General features: G+C 41.4%; 1 protein-coding gene across 1 annotated transcript in view; it reads right to left on the bottom strand.

The window, feature by feature from the left end:
- The window catches only part of LOC108495345 (amine oxidase [flavin-containing] B-like), a 52,632-nt gene extending 37,049 nt beyond the window's left edge, over positions 1-15,583 (bottom strand). Inside the window, exon 1 of the mRNA XM_017810957.1 lies at positions 15,470-15,583. Coding sequence (XP_017666446.1) covers positions 15,470-15,515 — 46 coding nt within the window. The 5' untranslated portion in view covers positions 15,516-15,583. The remainder of the gene's footprint in view (positions 1-15,469) is intronic.
- Between the last annotated feature and the right edge of the window lie 4,794 nt (positions 15,584-20,377).

The following is a 20,377-nucleotide window of genomic DNA, read 5'->3' as shown; positions in this document are numbered from 1 at the left end:
AGCTCTGAGCCGAAGTGATACGAGGACAGATGAGGCATCAGATCAGCAACAAAAGCATATGAAAATAGAAATGAATACTAGGATATGAATACTGGAGCACAAGGTTGAGGTTTGCTTTTTAGAAACTAACAACTGCTGCAGGAAACCCCTACAAACCACAACCTCTTTTCTGGGCTAGAATCAGAGTGACCTTTCTGTGCCTGATACCCCAATTGCCAGAAACAGAGCAGGCATGATGCCTGTGAAGCAAAGCCTGGAAAAATCTGTCATACATGATGTGAGATCTCCTCTTGAGAAGTTTAACACTTCACAAGTTTCACATTTCAGCACTGCCTCTGGCTTACCTCTCACTCTCTTGCACATCACTAACAAAAGGCAGATCTTTAATATTGTCCCTGTTCCTCACAAATGAGGCAAACAGCCACATTCAAATGTAAAGGTCATCCAAAAAACGTGACTGATGCTGTTATTACTCCTGTTTCATGCACTGTTTTGTCATCCAGTGGCATCTTTCCCTCCTCACCAGAAGCATTTCAACAGAATAAGATCTGAACTGCAATATAAGGGCTCAACCACAGAGGAAAGGAGCTAGGTCCAGTTTCCACTGCAGGTCAGCTTTCTACAAGGGGCAACAGAGAGCCCCAAATATATATATATATATATATATATATATGACAGAAAACATAAATCTAACCTGCAGTTCTGCTCAAAGAACTGATAAGCAGTTAATTAATTCAAAGTGCAAAGAAGCAAGGATGATTATTTGAATCCCCAGACCGAAAATACCATTGTACTTAGAGATGCTTAACCAGGCAAGCCTTCACGTGTGTTCCCATAGCAACCCAGTACCCAACTGCAGCCACCCAGAGATACTGGCAAGAGATTCCCTCCCCCAGAATCTTGTAACACAAGTTCAAGCCATGAAAATCACTTCTTCATCATATAGCACTTTGCATTCACACAGATATGACTCAAACATCACAATGTCAAATCATCACAATAATTATTTCACCTTCAGTTCCAACTTTTTTCTTGTACCCGCTAAACACCTTAAGTTGCACCATTTGAATAAACAGTTTCATTACAACCTCACTTTCTAACATTAACAGTTTCCTTATCCTCAGAGAACGAGTAATTCAGATTTTTTAATTATTTTTTTTTTTAAACAGAAAATCTTACATTTCTGTGCTAGGGCAGAATCCAAACTGATATTTCATAGAATCTTAGAATCATTAAGGTTGGAAAATACCTCCAGGATCAAGCCCAACCTTTATTATATGTCTATATTTATGTTTGGATCATATATATTTGGATTACATATATAATATTTATATTAAAATATATTTATTATCTATACATTTGCATTGATAAATATGACAGAAGTCAAATTTTTTTATCTGACCCCTCTGTGGACTACAGTGAAGCCCTACAATCAAACACATTAGATTATCTAAAAAATACTTTGAAGTACTTTAAAAAAAAAAAAACAAACTGAAATTTAATAACTGATTCCAGTCTGATTCTGCAATTTTACTGAAATATACTTTTAATCTTAGCACTTCCACAAAAAAATCACTAGAAAGGACATGATTGGAAATTGCATCTCTGAAAAGTTGTAAATTTCTGAAGGCATTCCTGCAGCTCCTGTTGCACTTTCTCTGTATTATTCATTACTTCATCATGTTCCTCCATATTTATTATCTCCACTGTAAGAAAAAAAGAAATAATTTCTCTCATTTATATAATTATAAAAATCATCTACAAATTCTAATTTTTAACTCATGTAAGGAGCAAATAAAGAGTCCCTAAGACACAGGCATTCAATTAACAGCTTCTAAAATGGCTGGCAAAAAAAAATGTTTACTCTGTAACCTTAAAAATTTCTCTCTTCGACTGAAATTGTGCATTGAGCAGGAAGAAATGCTGTCATCATACTTGTACTGTACTAACCTGCAGCCCTTACTGCAGAACTTACATGTCTCACATCTGAACTTCCTTCAGTTCATGAAATTCTACTACATTTTCCTCTCCTCTGTATTTATTTTGACACAAAAGATATGTTCACAAAGTGCTGCCCTGGGGAGGTTTAACATTTGTAACCAATGCCAGACTTGGACTGGTCAATACAAACATCAGCTGTACGAGCAGATTAAACACATTCAACACTTAAAAGAGGCAAGGAGCTGGTTTTTACCTTTGTGCCTCCACAGCTTGGATATCCAACGCTCCACTGGTCTGGGTAACTGCTGACAGTATCCCCCTTGACATAACTTCTTTGAGCACAGGTTTACACCTGTTTTTTAATGGGTATGTGCAGGTGCAGCAGCCACACTGCAAGTTGTCCTCCAGGCAGCCAGCTGGAAGCTCAGGCACGTCTGCATGAGAAGTGTCTGCCATGGCACACCTTGTAAATAAAGCCAAAACCGACGAGTTCCTTGAGGATTTTTTTTTCCCCTCATTCTCAACCCGTTCAGCCTCATCTAAATCACTGTCTGCAGAGACATCAGGTAACAGATGCTCCCTTACACAGAGCCAGTGGGCAGAGCAGCCACAGCACCTTGATGGGGTCCAGAGCAGTAAACAAACATAGCACAAGGCTTGACATGAGGATCTGTCACAAAATGCAGCTTGGAAATGGCATAATAATACTTAGCCTGCAGAACAAGCACAGTCCTCTGGCCTGGGGTTAATGGAGAAATTGTGGGATGTAAAAATGTTTCACGAGACTGACAGCAAGAAAAGGAAACATATCATAACTGATTATATATAAACAAGTAAGAGCTAAGTTCAGGGTCAGTAAGGCAGATGAAATCAAGTATTTCTTAGCATAAGTATTCAAAAATACTAGTCAGAACATGTTTGTCCATAGACATTTAACATGTTGAAGCAGTTATTTTAGACATCTCAGGCTTTTGTATTCTTCTACTTGATCTTGAGTCTAAGTCTCATTTTGATGAGAGAGGCCAGTAATTTAATTTTTTTCTCTAAACAAAAGTGATTAGTCTCATAAAAAAAAGAAAAACACCAAAAACAACAGACAACCAAAACAAAAAAACCAAACCAAACCAACAAACAACAAAAAACCCAAACAACAACAGAACACCAAACAGACAAACAACAAATACACCCCACACCCCACACGCACTGATTTATCTGAAATATTAATGTAAAAAACCCCAAAATCTGTCAAAACCTACACAATCTTAGAGAAGCTGGTATTGCTGTGGGATCACATGGGAAATACAACTTCCCTCACTATTAGATGTCTTCATACAGTAACCCTTACCTACCATCTCTGGTGCTTAGAAATACGTGCAAAACACATACAGCAAATAAAGGAGTTTGGCTAAAACTGTTGCACTGTACCAAACAAAACAAAATCCATCTGTCTTAACACTGCAGAAGAACATTTGAGGGGAATACCTTTGTTAGTGGTCAAACACAGCAGCAGTGTTTAAACCAGGGCAATAAGAAGAAACAAAGAGGAATATGTCCCAAGCAGCTGAGGTCAGTTCTGGGGAGGGAAAGAGAAAATACTCCCTCGATCAAGAATTAAGTTTCTGGTATGTTAAAATTAGACCAGTTAACAGTAGAATACGGTTTGCTGTTGCTTAGACCTAATTACTCTAAAAATTCAAATAAAATAAAAAAAAATGTCCCCACAACATCCTGTCAGTTCAGTGCCATCAGCACTGCACAGTTCACATTCCACTGGGACACTGAAGGGATGGAGGGCAGGACCAGACAAAAGGCACGTTCTCATCCACAGCTAAGCAGCCATTTTTCACCAGTGGGCATTCTCCTTCATTTTCCACAGACTCCTTATTGCATTGCTGTGCTAGAAACTGCAATTTAATAGCACTGGTTTTGTTTGTGCTCTAATGAACACAATCCAATTACTGCTCCGCCGCTGAGAGATTGAACCTGGCGCTGGTCACCTCTACCTCTGTCACTCATCATTAGCCAGCTAAAACGTTTTAATTGAAATAATGGCTTGAGACAGTAATGCCTGTAAAGCATTAAAAAATAAGGGTTGTAAGTAAAATAAAAAACAAAGCAATAACAACAGAAAGAACAAAACCAACACTGGCCCACGGTCTGGGGGAGTTAAGGTGGTACTGTCTTGTTTTGTAAAGTTCCTCACATTATGGGAAGATCAAGGAATTTTGCCCTTGTGAAGAACAGGGTGAAGGTAACCTTTTAACTTCTCTAATTTGGGCCAGCTTTACAATGGTACTTTAAATATCTGGCCCAATCTTATGGGAGAAAGATACAAAAGTTCAGAACCTAAAACCATGGTAGAGCTGGGCTTCTGTAAACTATCACTATTGGTAATATTCTGAACAGTACAATGAATGGTATCAAAGCAACTCTTGATCTAAGTATTTTGACCGTGGGGGGACATACTCTCTCTTCCTAAACTGTATCACTGTGCTGCAATTAATGCCATTAAAATGAATATAATTCAGGTAAAACATTACAGAACTTAAGAAAATAACAAAATTGCAGTTTCAGAAACCCCAAGGAGCAAAAAAAGACATTATCAATCTGACTACCTGCTTAAAATGTACATTTACTTAAAATATTTGTACAAAGGACATAACATTTCTGCCTAGGATACAGCACTCTATGAGCAAATATAATTTATTTCTATTGGCATTTCATTGTCTAGCCAAGACAATGAGCTTTTCTGTCAGAGCTCTAATTCTGTGACTTTGTCACCAAGGTCAGTAAGAGCATTCCCGTGAGTTAATGGGACTTCATATGAGCATAAACTCTAATCCCAACTTTCTGTGATCTCCTCTCTCTGAAAGTGCTCACAGATGATTCATTCATGGTGCAGGGAGCAGTATTTATTAAGCAGAATTCTTAAAAACAACACTAAAAATATTCAGTCTCCTTTTGTCCCAGGCACTGCAGCTGGCTAAGTGATACAGAGCCTGGACAGATACAAATGAAATGAGTGAAGCTGTGAGGCCTTAAGCCCAAACCCTGCCAGGCATGGGAAGAGACAACTTTTTGTGTTTGGGTGGAAACCCAACAGCTTTGGTACAGTGACACAAAGGCTCAAGCACTGAAGCCACAGTTGTTTTGCCCAGGGCTTCCCTCTTGTTTCCACTGCACTGTTACATTTGAAGTATCCAGTGAAAACACAGATTGGCGAAACTGGGCACTCCAATTTTTCAAAGGTTGAGTATTTCTAGTATCACTCATTTACTCAGTGATCTGTTTTTATTTTATAGACTTGTCATGTCTTACACATGGAGCAGAACACCCATTCAGTGCCCACCTCACACTTCAAAAGGAAGAGTCAGAAGTCTGCTTCTAGGCCCCAGTAAGGTAAAAAAAACCCGAAACCCAAACCACATTCTGCAGGTCTTTTGTTATGACTTCAGGATATACTGAAGAGCTAATTTCATTATTATTATTATCATCATCATCATCATCTGTACCCCAGCATTACCTCATGCCTTCATTCTCACGGTCCCCTCTCTTCTAGTTTACAGCCTAGGTTGCCTCAAAACGCTATAGACAGAGGGAAGAAACAAAGGAGATAAAGAGAACTGAAAGCACTACAACAAACAGATCATAGCACTGGAACAAATAAAGCTGAGCACAATGAACTGCCTGAGGCATTATACAGGCAGTTTACTAAAAGCATCCTTTCAGGCATTACTATTACGAAGAGATACACAAGCAAATAAAATGTCAGCCAGATTTACTCTGAAGATGAGTTTTGCCTCCCATACACAGCAACGTGGAAAAAAAAAAAAAAGACTACATCTGGAAACTACATCTGGAAAATTTTGCAAAATTATGCAACAGCTGCCTCAGAAGAGAAATGCTTATCTGTTTTGCCAAGCCTTGCATGGTCTCAAGCAAAGAATTCTTTTTTATTAATCTCCTGAGAAAAGTAAGTGCTCAAAATATATGACTGAATAGAAGATGTGAACTTACAAAAGACTAGCCTTTTAATCTTGACAATAAAGAATGACCTGTAGTTTCCCAGATTTCTCTGTATCAGACGACTCACAGGCATCCACCTAGAGGTCACTTTTGTATGACAGCAAAGCCCAACAGAACTACCATGCCCTCATTCCATAGCTATCCATTTTGTTCCATGTTACTTGATCTTTAGTTAATGATTTTCACCCACTTGCTCTTAATAATTACAGATCATATCGAGCATATCTCAGCATCACTTTCAAATATCCACGCCTCAGTGACTCTTAGGAAGTTCCCATCATCATCACAGAATCATGGAATATTAAGGGATTGGAATGGACCTTAAAGATCATCCAGTCCTAACCCCTCCTGCCTTGGTCAGGGACATCTCCCACCAGAACAGGTTGCTCAAGGCCTCATCCAACCCATCTTTAACACTTCCAGGGTTGGGGCATCCACAGCCTCCCTGTTCCAGTGTCTCACCACCCTCACCACAGCCCACATATACAAGTAGGAATACACACATACAGGCTCAATTGTAAAGCTTACAAGGATTTGTGAACATTTTATCTATTTGAACAACTGAGAAATGAAGATGAGCCCTGCCACTTTGCAATTCACCAGCTCTTTGCTGGTAGCCCAAAAAGACCACTTCATCTCTCAACAGCCAGCTCATGATGAAGCATTCCCTGGCTGAGATACCAAAGGCTGAGAACATACCTGTCATTCAGAGAAGCCCAAAAGAGAACCACTAAATAAGACTTTTAAGCAACTGTCTTGCAATCATCTCTAAGTGCAGACAGGAGGAAGTTTGAGTCGAACAGCTTGTGAAAACATCAGTGCTATGAAAGAAAAATGCTACCATTAGAATGGTACCATTCTGATAGAATGCATGGGGGAAAAAAAGTTGAAGGAAGCATAGAGGAAAAGATAAGTATCTAAGGTGTAAACTAAAAGCATTTACACTCTTTCCCTTCCTCATTTGTCCTCACTATTTAGCATTACTCACTGATCCAGACTCTGGCCCAGCTGCCTCATAAAAAATTAACTCATATTGGATGGAAAGAGATGTCTTGACCAATATTTAACACATTCAAAACAGCTCTATCACTGAAGCAAAAATTATTCCAGTTTATATGCAAGCTATCCATGCAATCCAGGTAATCACGATGCACAGCATGAACTGACAGTTTGATCAGTTGTTGCCACGTGCAGTCAACTGAGCAGACTGCATTCAATGTTTTATATTTGAATTATACCATCAAGGTAAAGAGCAGCTGGCTACAAAGGCATCATTCCTCCCCATCCTCCTCACTTCCAGCTGGGTAGAAAATGAAAAATGTGAAGAAATTGAAGAGTTTAAAGTAATATCTGTAAGATAAGGAGATTTAAAATTAATTAGAACCTCAGGAAACTTGGTAATCACCCGAAACATGAAGTGCCAACAGAAGCCAGGTCACCACCACAACCCAGTCTTCGTAACTGCAAGATGCCAGAGACCCTAATGAGCCACAGCCAGACTCTCCAGTGTTAAAAATTAGTGCATCTATGATGTATTTTGCCATATACACCAGTTACCAGAAGTAGCTCATGAGACCTCAAACTTTCTAGACTGGAGCATCCATTCTTCCAGGGATGGTTTGCGCTTTGCATTCCCCCATCCTGTCCCCTGCCCTCTCTTCCTCTATACAAACACACACAGACCCCCTACAAAAATCCTGATGCTCATCATTTCCTTGGGCAGTTCCCTGCTCTCCATCCACAGCTGCTACTGCTCCTGAGGCCATTAGGATCCCACCCCACCTTACCTAAGTCCACGCAGTTGAGTCCTGTGGGGCTGTGGGTGGCACAGGGACAGCAGCCCCATGTTTTTTGGAGAGGTGGGAGCATCTGTCTGGCAATGAGGCAGCACAAAGGAGGACAGGGGAGAGAAGAAGAGATGAAGAGGAGAAGGGGTTAAATTCCCTTGGACAGCTTTGTCTCTGAAAATACTTCACGCTCTTTCTCCTTGGAAGCCTGCTCTTACCATTAATACTGTCACTGTTTCTTGACTAAGTCAATGCAACTCCTCTCGGGCTTGAGAGGCACTTTCTCCTTTATTATTAGCTTATCCAGAGCTCAGGGTCTCCCCGAATGAGACACTTATGGCCATTCTTCTTTCTGTTCCCTTACAGCACTCCAGCCCCGAATACTGGGGGTCATAATAATGGTTTGTGGAGCAAATACAGTTTTCCAAGTGACTTCACACTGATATTTCTTTTAAGCGAGATGTTTAAACAGAAAACTAACAGAACAGAGAAGGCTGTGTAAGATACAAATGCATGGGTGGGTTACCTAAAAGAATGCTACGCTTTCATGGTTTAAATACCAATGTCCTGTAGTGCACCCTCACTGACCACTGAAATCAGCAAAAAAAACCTTTAAACAATAATTATGCAACATTACAAATTATAAACCCTAGACACAGATCAGCCCATAAGGAAAAAAAAGATTTGTGAATTAGATAAATCATCTCATCTTGACAAACCATCTTACAAGGCAGCAAGAACATTAGTATCTGACACAATTTTACAAGAATGAAATAGGTTATCAGCCCAGAAGGAACATCATGTTAAGTTCAAAAATGGCTATAGAAAAATTAAATGACTGAAACTGTAACGAGATTAATGGAATTTCCTCAAGAAACTGAAGTAAGGATGAAGCTCTGGAGTACTCAACGCAGGAAAGACATCGACCTGTTGCAGCAGGTCCAGAGGAGGGCCACAGAAATGATCAGAGGGATGGAATACCTCTCCTGTGAGGAAAGGCTGAGAGAATTGAGGTTGTTTAGCCTGGAGGAAAGAAGGCTCTGGGGAGACCTTATAGCACCTTCCAGTACCTAGAGGGGCCTTGTATGAAAGGTAAGGATTAAATTTTTAGTAGGGCCTGTCATGATAAGACAAGGGGTAATGGTGTTAAACTAAAAGAGGGTAGATTCAGATTACATAGAAAGGAAGAGATTTCTTTCAATGAAGGTGGTGAAACACTGGAACAGGTTGCTGAGAGAGGTGGTGGGTGCCCTGTGCCCGGAAACATCCAAGGTCAGTTTGGATGGGGCCCTGAGCAACCTGATCTGGTTGAAGATGTCCCTGCTCATTGCAGGAGGGTTGGACCTTTAAAGGTCTGTTACTGTGATTCATCAGGAATGATGACTGATTCTAGAAACATAACTGAGTGCTTCATGAGTACATCAAGACACATTATCTGTAAAGCAAAACCAAGGGAAGCTCTTCAACCCACCAGGGCACTGCTAAGTAAACTTTTAGAACCAGCATAAACTTCACTATCATATCAGTGCACTCTGTGAAATAACTGCTACAGAACTGAGACAACACAAAGGCAAGCAGCTCCTGCTCTGGGAAGGGGCAGCGAGACAATATGGCTTTTTAATCTTTAAATAACAGAACTACTTAACTACATTTGTCAGTTGTGCTACAGAGAAGGGAACCGTGCCAGTGGGAAATATGCCAAAATCACCCAGATTGTTTACATACAGAATAACTTCTGCAGAAAAAAAGCTTTCTCAATTGATTAAATTAAGCATGAGACCTAATTCATTGTCATTAATTGCTGTGTAAGATATATAAATATAGAGCAAACTCTGCTCTGTATTTATCATACCACAAGGAAGTTTTCCTCTGGGACTATCAGGGCTGTGTAAGCCCACATTGCTCAGGCTGCCTGCTTAGGCAGTGCAAACATGTCTAGTTAGCTTTTTTGCACAGTTCTCCACCTTTTGACAAGATTACCTCCACTCACCAGCTGACAATACCCTTGTCAGCATACTCCTAAGATCATCATAGACAGCCTGAACACTCCCAGGATGGAGCCAGAGCAATGGGCTGCTCATCACAGCCACTGGGACTACAGGCACCAGCACTGACCCAGACTCATGTCACTGAGGTGAACAAAAGGTGGTTATTTCCTGGAGACTGACACTATGCTCACTCACTACAGCAAGTGTTTCTTTAAAATTACTCCTGTACCTGATGATGCCAAGGAGTAAAATGAGCAAATCAAAATTCACAATTACACAGAAAGTGATCTTCCATCAATCTCTCAATGCTGCAAGAAAATGAAAGAAAAAAAAGTAGGCAAGGAGAAAACACAGAGGATGGAGACAGAGGATGCAGGTCCACATCTGTGGTCAGGATGACCAAGTAAACTATTTTTAACTGTATCTTCATGGAAGAAGAGCACAAAATCAAAATGCTTACTCTTTCCATGTCACCACCTTTGAGCAGCCGAACTAAAAGTTTACAAAGACAGCAAGTTTGAAGTGTCTATGTTAGCAAATAGTGCAGAACATCAGAAGTGCAGAGTAAAACAGTGGTATCCTGAATACCCAGTATCCATATACCATATGCATGAAAGGGGCTTTATTTAGACTAGCTCTTGTATGGTCCTGCATAGGGCCAATGCCATTAAGGCTTGGAGCTCAAAAGGTGAGTTCCTACAATCTTCCTCTTTGGTCTCATGCAAAAGGGAAATGCCCCAAGCCTTCTCTCTTGATGCACATGGTAGAACAGTAAATAGAGTCAACCAGAAGATGTGCTCCAGGTACACACTTGGTCTGAACTGAGACACTAATGCAGATGAACACCTACCATCATCTGCAGTGTGATTAGGTTAGACTGACAAACCTCACATACTAAAAACACCCCTGCAAGAAAACAATGCACTGAACTTTCTTACAAAGAGCTTTCAGCCTCTCCTGTTCCTAATCTTGTTTGTCAAAAAAAAAATATGCAATTCAGCAGTACAAATAAGAAAATCCTGTGGACCTTTCAGTTTGTAACCCTAACATCTGCTGCTACACATATGCTTTGATTCTCTACCAGTTATTTCAAATATTAGCTACCCAGCAATTCTTTGCCCAAAATTTTACCATCCTAACTTACCCTTTTTGGCCCTCCCATGGTGGTTTTTCCATTTTGTTGAACAGACTGAATGAACTTTCCCTAATAACGCTCTTTCATAATGGTTAAATAAGCTAATGGAAAAGCTTTCCTTAATGATGCATCACTTTGAGCCCTGCAAGATGAGATGGCTCCTGCAGGTAGACTGGAAAGCTTCTTATCAAATCAACTTTCAGACCAATTAGGAGGTATCAGACAGTGAATTACAAGTGCTGTCCCTGCTGCCTAGGCTACCAAACTATTTCACAACATTATGCAGCTGCTTTGTGTTCTGTTTACTGTGCACTGCCAAGTTTTTCCTGTGAAATATCTAGAAGTCAAATGCAGGCTCCACCAAACTGCCTCATAGTCCTTCACAGTAGCCATGAGAGTAGCTGAATGCAAAAGGAATAACTCCCTGATGGCAGATACAGAGAGAGGGGACCGAAAATGTGAACCAAGAGCTTCATCAGGTAAACTGACAGGGAAATGTCCTGGATTCCCTTTGCCACAGTGCATCCCAGAGAGGGTGATATCCCATGGAGAGGGTCAGAATCCTCCCACAGATGTATCCATTCTGATTCGTCATGCACAGCTATTCCATCCATGCCCATTACCTGTTTTGGTCTGGGGTTTTTTCTTCTCCATCTAGCATAAGACTCCCACACTAGAAATGCTCTCCAAAAACATAGTGCCTCATTTGGCAAAGTATCTTTTCAAATGAAGAGTACTGAGACACTGTAAATTACTACCAGAGAGCAAAAAGAAACAAGTATCTACTGAAGATTATACATCTTGTCTATAGCTTTCTTACAGCGTGTCCTAGTTTGGTTTTAAATTTTTTTTAAATAGTTTTAAAAAAAAATTATTTTAAAAAATTTTGCCCCCTGCATTTATTTTAAAACAGATAGAACACTTTCAAATAACAGTCCCCCAAAACACTTAGCCTGGTTTGGGGTGTTTTGGTTTGGTTTTTATTTTTAAAGCAACTTGAAACTGGTTCACAGATGCAGTGAGAGCTACTGCAATTATACAGAATATTAGATCATCACACAATTAAAAATCGAGGCTTAGGAAGAGTAGAGAGCACAGTGGTATCTCACTAATGCAACAACGGGTATGTAAATATTTTTAAAACCTAACATGAGAAATACTTTATCTTACCGTATGTTTTGGTTCTAAACTTACAGGAACATGACAAGATTGCTTGTGAACAGCAAAACATTAAGCATACTTCAAATAACACTCACTCTATTTAAGAGAAGGCTTCACCTTTCAGAGGAAAAAAGAGAATCAATTAACCTCATTTTGATTGTAAAATCCGTGCACCAGAGATTTAAGAGAAGCATTTTCTTAAGTAGGACTGGCATAATATGAGGATAAAATCTGATAACTTTCTTGAAAACAAAAGAAGGAAAGAGGTTCCCATGGCAAAAGCAGGGACAGGAAGGCACTTTTGAAAACGTATGGAGAAAGTCTTCAAATGAAATCTCTGAACAGACTCCAAGATTTTATTTGAAGAAAATTTCTGTCATCAGTGTCTCAATTAAGAAGATAAACAAGTTTGGTGACATAACTTCCTAGTTTTCTAATACTTGTTTTGACCCTCATGCTTGAGGAGCCCTTCAAAGAAAAAGAGACAACTAAGCAAAGAACCTATTACGATGCAAGTTCCAGCTCTATGAGGGCCTGTTATGCTTCAGATCTAAATATTCTTTAGTACAAGGAATACTACACACAGTGCGTGGATAAGCATTTTCATATACGCTTTTTTACACTGGGAAACTTTCCTTTAAAATATTTCCTTTTAAACTACGCCATTCCCAAAATATTTCATGGACTTCAGATCAAGTTTTACCCAAAAAGCAGAATCTACTCCTTAGTAAATCCCCCTGTTCCTCAAAGGTCTTCGTCACCATAAAGCCTATTGAGATTGTCTGACATCTTCAGACAAGCCACAGACCATTTTTTTGACTTGAAAAAAATGAAGAGTAATTTTGAGTAGATTTTCATTAAGCAAAATTAAAATTAGTCAGTTCTTCAGTTTTATTGTTGCCTTTTATCAAACCCCCAATAAAGGACACTAAAAATGATTCAGCAAAGGAAGTGGCATCCTCGGATAAAAGATCAGTGCCTTCAGAGGAGAACAGTGACTGGCAGGGTTGTGAGGGCCTCTGCACTGCTATTCCATTATGTGGTTCTTTCACTCTTTAAATTTTAGACCCTACTGATTACATCTGGATAAAAAGATAGACAGAACTGTTGCCAAGGAGGGTCTGAGTTCGCAAAAGGACAGCTCGCACTACTCTAAAGGAACAAACAGAACACAGACAGCCAGGTGGCAGCTCTGTGACACTTTTGTTTACATCCTCTTGCTGGCACAGCACCTCTTTGTTTGCTCTGCAATTACCTGCTTTGCTGACTGCTGTAGCCACCAACTCAAGCACATCTGAATGTTACAAGAGCTTTCTGCTGTTCTACAGCTGTGCACCAACTGATGCCTTCCTCACCTAAAGACAGTAACCACGGAATCTCAGTCGGCTGCACCTCAGGCAGCTCAAAATCTGTGACTTTCTGAAGGAACACATCACGTGTTGAGTAATAACAAACCTGGCCCCCAAGGAGTCCCTCATTTCAAAAATCACACACTTCACTCTCCAGTAGATGGGAGATGAGATTTCTACAGTGGTTGTGCATGTTAACAGGAGTTTTCAAGCAGCATAAGGTGATATAAAACCACAGTTTCATCACCTGGCTGCAAGGCCAATGATTTACAGAGAAGTGTGAATCAGAGGTGAAGCAGGAGTGGTACACAGCAGCTAAAGGGAAGTGACTGAAGAGGGGTACTTAGTTAAAAGTAATTTTTGTGCCTGTAAATTTTCCCAGCCTTTGTGTGAAGACAAGAGAAAAACTGCTACAGCGTGAAACCAGAGCACTTTAGAGAAGATTTGGTGTAAAAATAAGTCAATAGAAAACGGGTTCCCTACATCCCCACTGCCACTTGCTGCTGTCTACAGGTAGCAAAGAGTGAAGCACAATTTAACATGGCATAGCATGTGCTTCTCTGTTCTGACTGCTCCTACAGAAAAACATATGTGGGCTGTGCAGACTCGCCATGAAAATATTCCCATGGCAACCATACAAAACCCAAGGGTATATTAAAAGCTGTTACACTAACTCTTTCACTCCAACTCATTCAACAGAGGGAATGTAGCACTATTGCTGTACAAAACCACGCCACTGGAAATGTTTTTGTTTACCAGGCATGAACAGATAATTACCACTGGCTAATTTCTGTAATTGAGTTTCACTATGAAACACAGTATAAGTTAAAAATTAGCCATAATGCTGTGTCCAGAATCAACTATGCTTTATAGAAAAGCAATGGTTAATTTTTGCTAATTGTATAAACATACTTGAAACATTCAATCACTATTCAGCAGTTTGTTATCACAGAATCATATCAGAGAATGATTTTGTCACTGCATTATGTATATCATTCAAATTGCATGCTGCATACCTTAATATAACGGTTAAACAGACATCTAGAATTATATATAAATAAACAGTGGAAATTAAAAGCCATGTGAAAAAAAAACGGATTAACAGAATCACATTTTGTAACACATCTCAAGTAATTTGTTTGTGGTTTGGCCAGAGATACTACTTAGATCTGTGGATGTTTGCACTGAGGAGATTGCCATACAGGACAGGAGCTGCATACCTCCTAATGCTAAGGAGCAAAAAAGCAAATATTTGATATGTCAAAGGCACAGAAGGAAAAAAAATATCTACTGCACATACATAATTTATTTGGCACATGTATTTTGGAACAAAACACACTGGAAAGAGATTCACTGTGGGCAGGCACAGAGGTCTTCCAACCCAGATTAGGTTAAAAACAGCAGATTGCCACTCAAATGCAAGAAGGCTCCAAGGCCCATGATACTTTCTCCATCCATTTCTGCCAGGCTGCTCATGCTCTCAGACCCATACCTGCACTGAAAGGGGAACTAGAAACTGGACATTGGAAGAACTAGAAAAAAAACCAAAATGTAAATTCATAAAATAAAATTGAATAAAAATAGTGAAAAGTAAAATTAAAAAATGCTAAAAATAAAAAGAATAAAAAGAATAAAATAAAATAAGTGATAATGAATTATTGAATAAAAATAGTAGAAATACTAAAAATAAAAATTAAAATTAAAATAAAATAAAAAATAGATTATAATAATAATAAAAAGAATTATAAAACAAAAATAATTATAATAAATTATAAAATAAAAATAATAATAAAGTAAATTATAAAATAAAAATAAGATAAAAATAACTAAAATAATAAAGACAATAAAAAGTAATACTAATAATTTAATAATAATAAAATACCGCCTGCCTCATAGGGCTTTCCGCCCTCATTATGGGGACCGACCTCAGCCAGCTTTACCGAGCCGGCGGGGGGATGCGTTCGCACCTCGGGCTCCCCGGAGGAGCCCCGCTCAGCCCGCAGCATCTCCCCCGCGCGATGCTCCGGCACCGCCCCACCAGCACCGCCGCCGACCACGGAGCCCAGACCCCGCCGAACCCACCTGAGATGCCGCCTCCGACCACAATCACATCGTATCTCTGGGCCATGGCTCTGCCCCGGCCGCTCGGCGACTCCCGCGGCGGCTCCGGCCGGGCTGTGCCGCTCCCCGGGCGGACCCGCCCGTCCCCGCCCCGCCGGTGGCACCTCCTCCCGGAGCGGGGCCGGGCGCTGGGAGCCCTCCCTGGATGGAGGGATGAACAGGGTTCCTGGTGCGGGGCCGCTGATCACGGTGCGTGTTGCTGTTTTCTGTCCTGCCCCACGGAGGGTGTGGGGAGGGAACACGCCCCTGGGCGAGGAGCGCAGCGCCCGAGGAGCAGCAGCCGTGGGCTCTCTGCCCCCCGCTCTCCAGAGGCCTTAGGAGTGTTGGGATCTACTTCTGCATCCTCTGCAGCCACCCTGGCTGGGGGTCCTGGGCGATGGCAGGTTGAATATGCGTCAGCAATGCCCTGGCAGGCAGGAGGGCCAACCGTGCCCTGGGGGGCATCAGGCAAAGCATCTCCAGCCAGGCAAGGGAGGGGATTGTCCCGCTCTGCTCTGCACTGGGGCAGCCTCACCTTGAGTATTGCGGCAGTTTAGGTCACTGCAGTGTAAGATATGAAACCATTAGAGAGTCCAAAGGAGGGCAATGAGGATGGTGGAGGGCCTTGAGGGGAAGCCATATGAGGAGCTGCTGAGGTCACTTGGTCTGTTCAGCCTGGAGAGGAAGAGACTGAGGGGAGACCTCAATACAGTCTACAACTTCTTCATGAAGGGAAGGCAGTGATCTCTTCTCTGTGGTGACCAGTGACAGGACTCCTGAAGTTGTGTCAGGGGAGGTTTAGGTTGGAATATTAGAAAAATGTTCTTCATCCAGTGGGTTCTTCGGTGCTGGAACAGGCTCCCCAGGGAAGTGGCCACAGTACAAAGCCTGACACAGTTCAAGAAGCACCTGGACAATGCTCTCAGACACATGGTGTGACTCTTGGGGATGGTCCTGTGCAGGGCTAAGGGTTGGACTTGATGATCCTTGTGGGTCCCTTCCAACTCAGCATATTCTGTGATTCTGGGAAGGTATGGACTCTGGAAGACCAGTTAGTGCTTTCCTCGTGAGAGCCCTTCAAAATGAGCAGCACCTGCTGCCAACTGCAGTTTGTGCTGTGTGACAGTGGTGTGTACCAGTGCTCCTCCATGCTGGCCTCCAAACAGAGTCATCCTCTGAGACCCCCAGGAGACTCACCTGCACGGAAAAAGACTGTCTCATTCAAGCAACAGTCATCAAATTCACTGGGAGCCTTTAGGCTGGTTCCTTAAACACTAAGCAGGTTTCTACTTTACCATGAGGGTGGCTCCAGGAGAACTGGCTTTGAGGATGGTTGAATCATGCAAATATGTTTCATCCAGTGTATCTGTACAAGATCATATCCAGCAGTCATGTCAGGCATACTTGACCTTCCACACTTGGCAGGCTCAAGGCAGAAGGTAAACAGCTCCGAGATTCTTCTAAGCCAAAGACACTTGTTTAGTCTCTGTCATTCTCCATTTCCTGGAGCCATTCACTGGAAAAAATAGGCCATGGGAGTCTGGACAGGGTTCTCTGTCTCTCTTCCATAATACCTCAAGTGAGAGTTTATGACGTTCAGAGAGAGACAGGGGCATCTGTGATGGAAATCACAAATATTGACTACACTGGGTACAGTCCTGCCTTTTTAGGAAAAATGGGAGGGAAGAAAATTAAAAGGTCAAGAAACAGAACAAAAATAGGTTTAAATCAACTGTCTGCAAAGCTAATAACCATTTGTGGACTCACCCTCTCTTTCAGTGTTGGGAACAGTTCTTGCTGTATGCCATTCCCTGTGGCCTGCCTAGCAACTGTGTGGCACTGTCTGAGGGTGTGTATTGGACATGGTTAGCTTACTAGGAGACTTCTGTCCTGGATCTCATGCACAGTGGATCACACTTTTCTTCGTGGGCACCACGTTTAATGTCCAGGGCTAAGGCTGTAACATATTCATGATGCCCCAGGATGAAATACCCTTCATCTAACAAGTACGCTGTCTAACAAGCATTCTCTAGTCCCTTGTATTTTTCATAGAATTACAGAATGGTTCAGGTTGGAAGGGACCTTTAAAGGTCATCTAGTCCAACCGTAGTTCAATGAGCATGGACATTTTTCACTAGACCAAGTTGCTTAGAGCCACATCCAGCCTGGCCTTGACCACTTCCAGGGATGGAGCATCCACACCTTCTCTGGACAACCTGTTCCACTGCCTCACCACCCTCATCACAGAAAATGTCTTCCATAAAAACAATTATTTTCCATATGCTTCCACAATACTTTTGGTTTTTCTGAGTGATTCTTGCCCTTACTGAAACAACAGTACACGACTGATCATTTACAGGGGGAATTCCTCATCTTAGAGGGAAGTGACTAATGGATTGAAAGAGGTCTCACCAAACAGCCTGAAAAAACATTACTGGGAGACTGATGAGGCTAAATTAATGTAAGACACCATCTTTTAGTTTCTGCTCAGAAATAAGTAACTTGCTCTGATTAAAAGAATCTGTCTGCTTCAAGGATGGCTAAATCAAACTCCAAGACCTCTTCATCCTGAGAGACACACAATTATCAAATGGCTGTCAGAAATAATAGTGATAGAGATATTTCAAACCCCATATGAAACACTGAGAGGTGGAGAAGGCTATTCTAAAATCAGATGTGGGTAATTTTATGGGCTATTGACAAGGATAGATGTGGTTACATCTATGTACTTAATGCCAAGTGCCACAGATTCTCAATGTCCACAATACGTAACACTTATTCCTGGGATTCTTCTGGTCCCTATCTTCCTCTTGTGGCTCTAATAATTTATTTTTTTGTTATGTGTATGTTGGAAACAGAAGGATGTATTGCCCGCAACTGAGGGTGTGTGTTGCATGCCCTGGGGTTGCATGAAGGTCCACGGAAGTTCTGGAGGGCACAAAGCCCTCAAAGGGCTGCTCTTGAGATACAACATCTGTGTCATTGAGTCTGGTTTTCTACCATCATGGACACATTATATAATCCTTCTAATGAATAAATCTAGCTCTGTCTAGTGCAGGCCAAAACTCTCCCAGAGCCAGGTTGGTAGTTTCTCCCTCCTCTCTCCTGCAATTAATCTGATTTAAAGGTTCATTTTTTTTCCTCTCAGTAGCTTTTCTTCCAATATGATTACATCATGATGCATTTAAACATATATCATATTCCCCCCTCTACCTTTCCTTTTGCAATGGTGTGAGGTTTGTCAAGCACTTTACTATCCTCACATAACGAGATATGCATTTGCTGATCCTAATAGCTGTTTTATGCACTGATCTCAATCCAAAAGTATCTATTTCCCACAGGTACAAGCAGAGTGGTGTACATAATCCTAATAAAGCCTTCTGATGGCATAAAGATGGGAGTTTTTTGTTTGGTTTGTTGTTTGGTTTTTTTTGTCTGGAACCCTCACATCTAATCATATTAGGATTCAGTTTCTGGGTTTTTTATGGTCCCATTACTTCTCTTATCCCATGTTGTTCTAACTAATTAAATAGATAAAGTGTCTTCTGCCTGGATTTTGATGCTTTAACCTTTAAATGCATGATGTTAAAAGCAAAACAAACTTTCTGCAAAAACACAGCAACTGAGAGCCTCTACATTTTCTTACCTCAGAACAGGACTTGTCTGAGACAAAATACATTGTTTTTATAAATTTTCTTAGGCACTTCGACACTGTGGCAATGAAATGGCATAAGTAGCTCTGTTGTCTGGTAGAAAATGTGCTGGCAGCCCTGGACTAGATTTTGAAGAATTAGTGGAATGCTGATGGAGTAGGGGTTAAAGCCAAAGATCTCCACATTTACAAAGAAAAGTGGTAGAATTTAGGCACCTCATTCATGATTGTCTGGTCAGTGGCTGGTAAGAGCACAGTGAAGCATTTTAAATTGCACATCCTCTCAGCTTCTACTGAGAATAGCAGTGCATTTAATAATCCAACTTTTCATTGTTTCTTATGTGTTACAGTCGCTCCTCATCATATGCAACAGGAAAGTCTCTTCTTCAGGACAAGCCAGTTCCCGCTGCTGAAATTTCCTGCTGGCAGGTGATGTGTGTTGACATCACCTTTTGTCAGAGCATCAGAAGGGATTCCTCTGTTACCTACAAGCTGTATTAGCACCTGCATCACTAGGGTGCTTCAGCAACAGCAATATGATTGAAGCCAGGAATTTTTCCAAATTCCTGGGTCTGGATGCAAACTCCCACTGTGCCAGGTCCACGTCAGCGAGCTTTGGGTGTTCATGTTCCTCCCACCCTTTTCCACCACTACCACTGTTCCCCACTGCACAGGGACACATCCAGGATGCACAGGCAAGGTGGGCACCGTGGCACACCACAGAGGGTCCCCAGACCTTCCTAACTGGGGTCAGAGCAGGACACGACAAGTTTCATGGTCAGAGGTTCAGGTTCAGGAGCCCAGGTAAGTCTAGACACAACCCTAGAGCATTGCTGTCACATACAGAGAAACTGTGAAGAGAAAGAAAGATAACAAAGAGATTGGTTGTGTAAAAACCAAGATTGCATCTTCCATCAGCCATGAGCGTACCCTGAGACTTGGTGCTTTCAGGCACCTCATGAATCTGGTGCTCGAACTTCTTTACTGGTTTGTGGTGGAGAATCCCTTACAGGTGGGGTGAATATGGCTTGCTACCTGCCTAGTCTGTTCTTCTGTTTAGTACCTCTGTGTTTGCTGAATACTGATGTTACAGAAGACATGCAGGGTTAAGTACAGTTTTAAACATACCCGGGTTCGATTCCCAGCCCCCCGGGCAGATGGAGCTCGTCAGCCCTGTAAGGCAATCCATCTAAGAGAAGGTCACTCTAAACAAACCTACGTTCTGAGACCCTCACTGC

Source organism: Lepidothrix coronata, unplaced genomic scaffold, assembly GCF_001604755.1.
Source record: "Lepidothrix coronata isolate B3197 unplaced genomic scaffold, Lepidothrix_coronata-1.0 Scaffold30, whole genome shotgun sequence".
Taxonomy (NCBI): domain Eukaryota; kingdom Metazoa; phylum Chordata; class Aves; order Passeriformes; family Pipridae; genus Lepidothrix; species Lepidothrix coronata.
The sequence above is the reverse complement of the archived record's forward strand: the minus strand, read 5'-3'. Positions and strand labels throughout refer to the sequence as shown.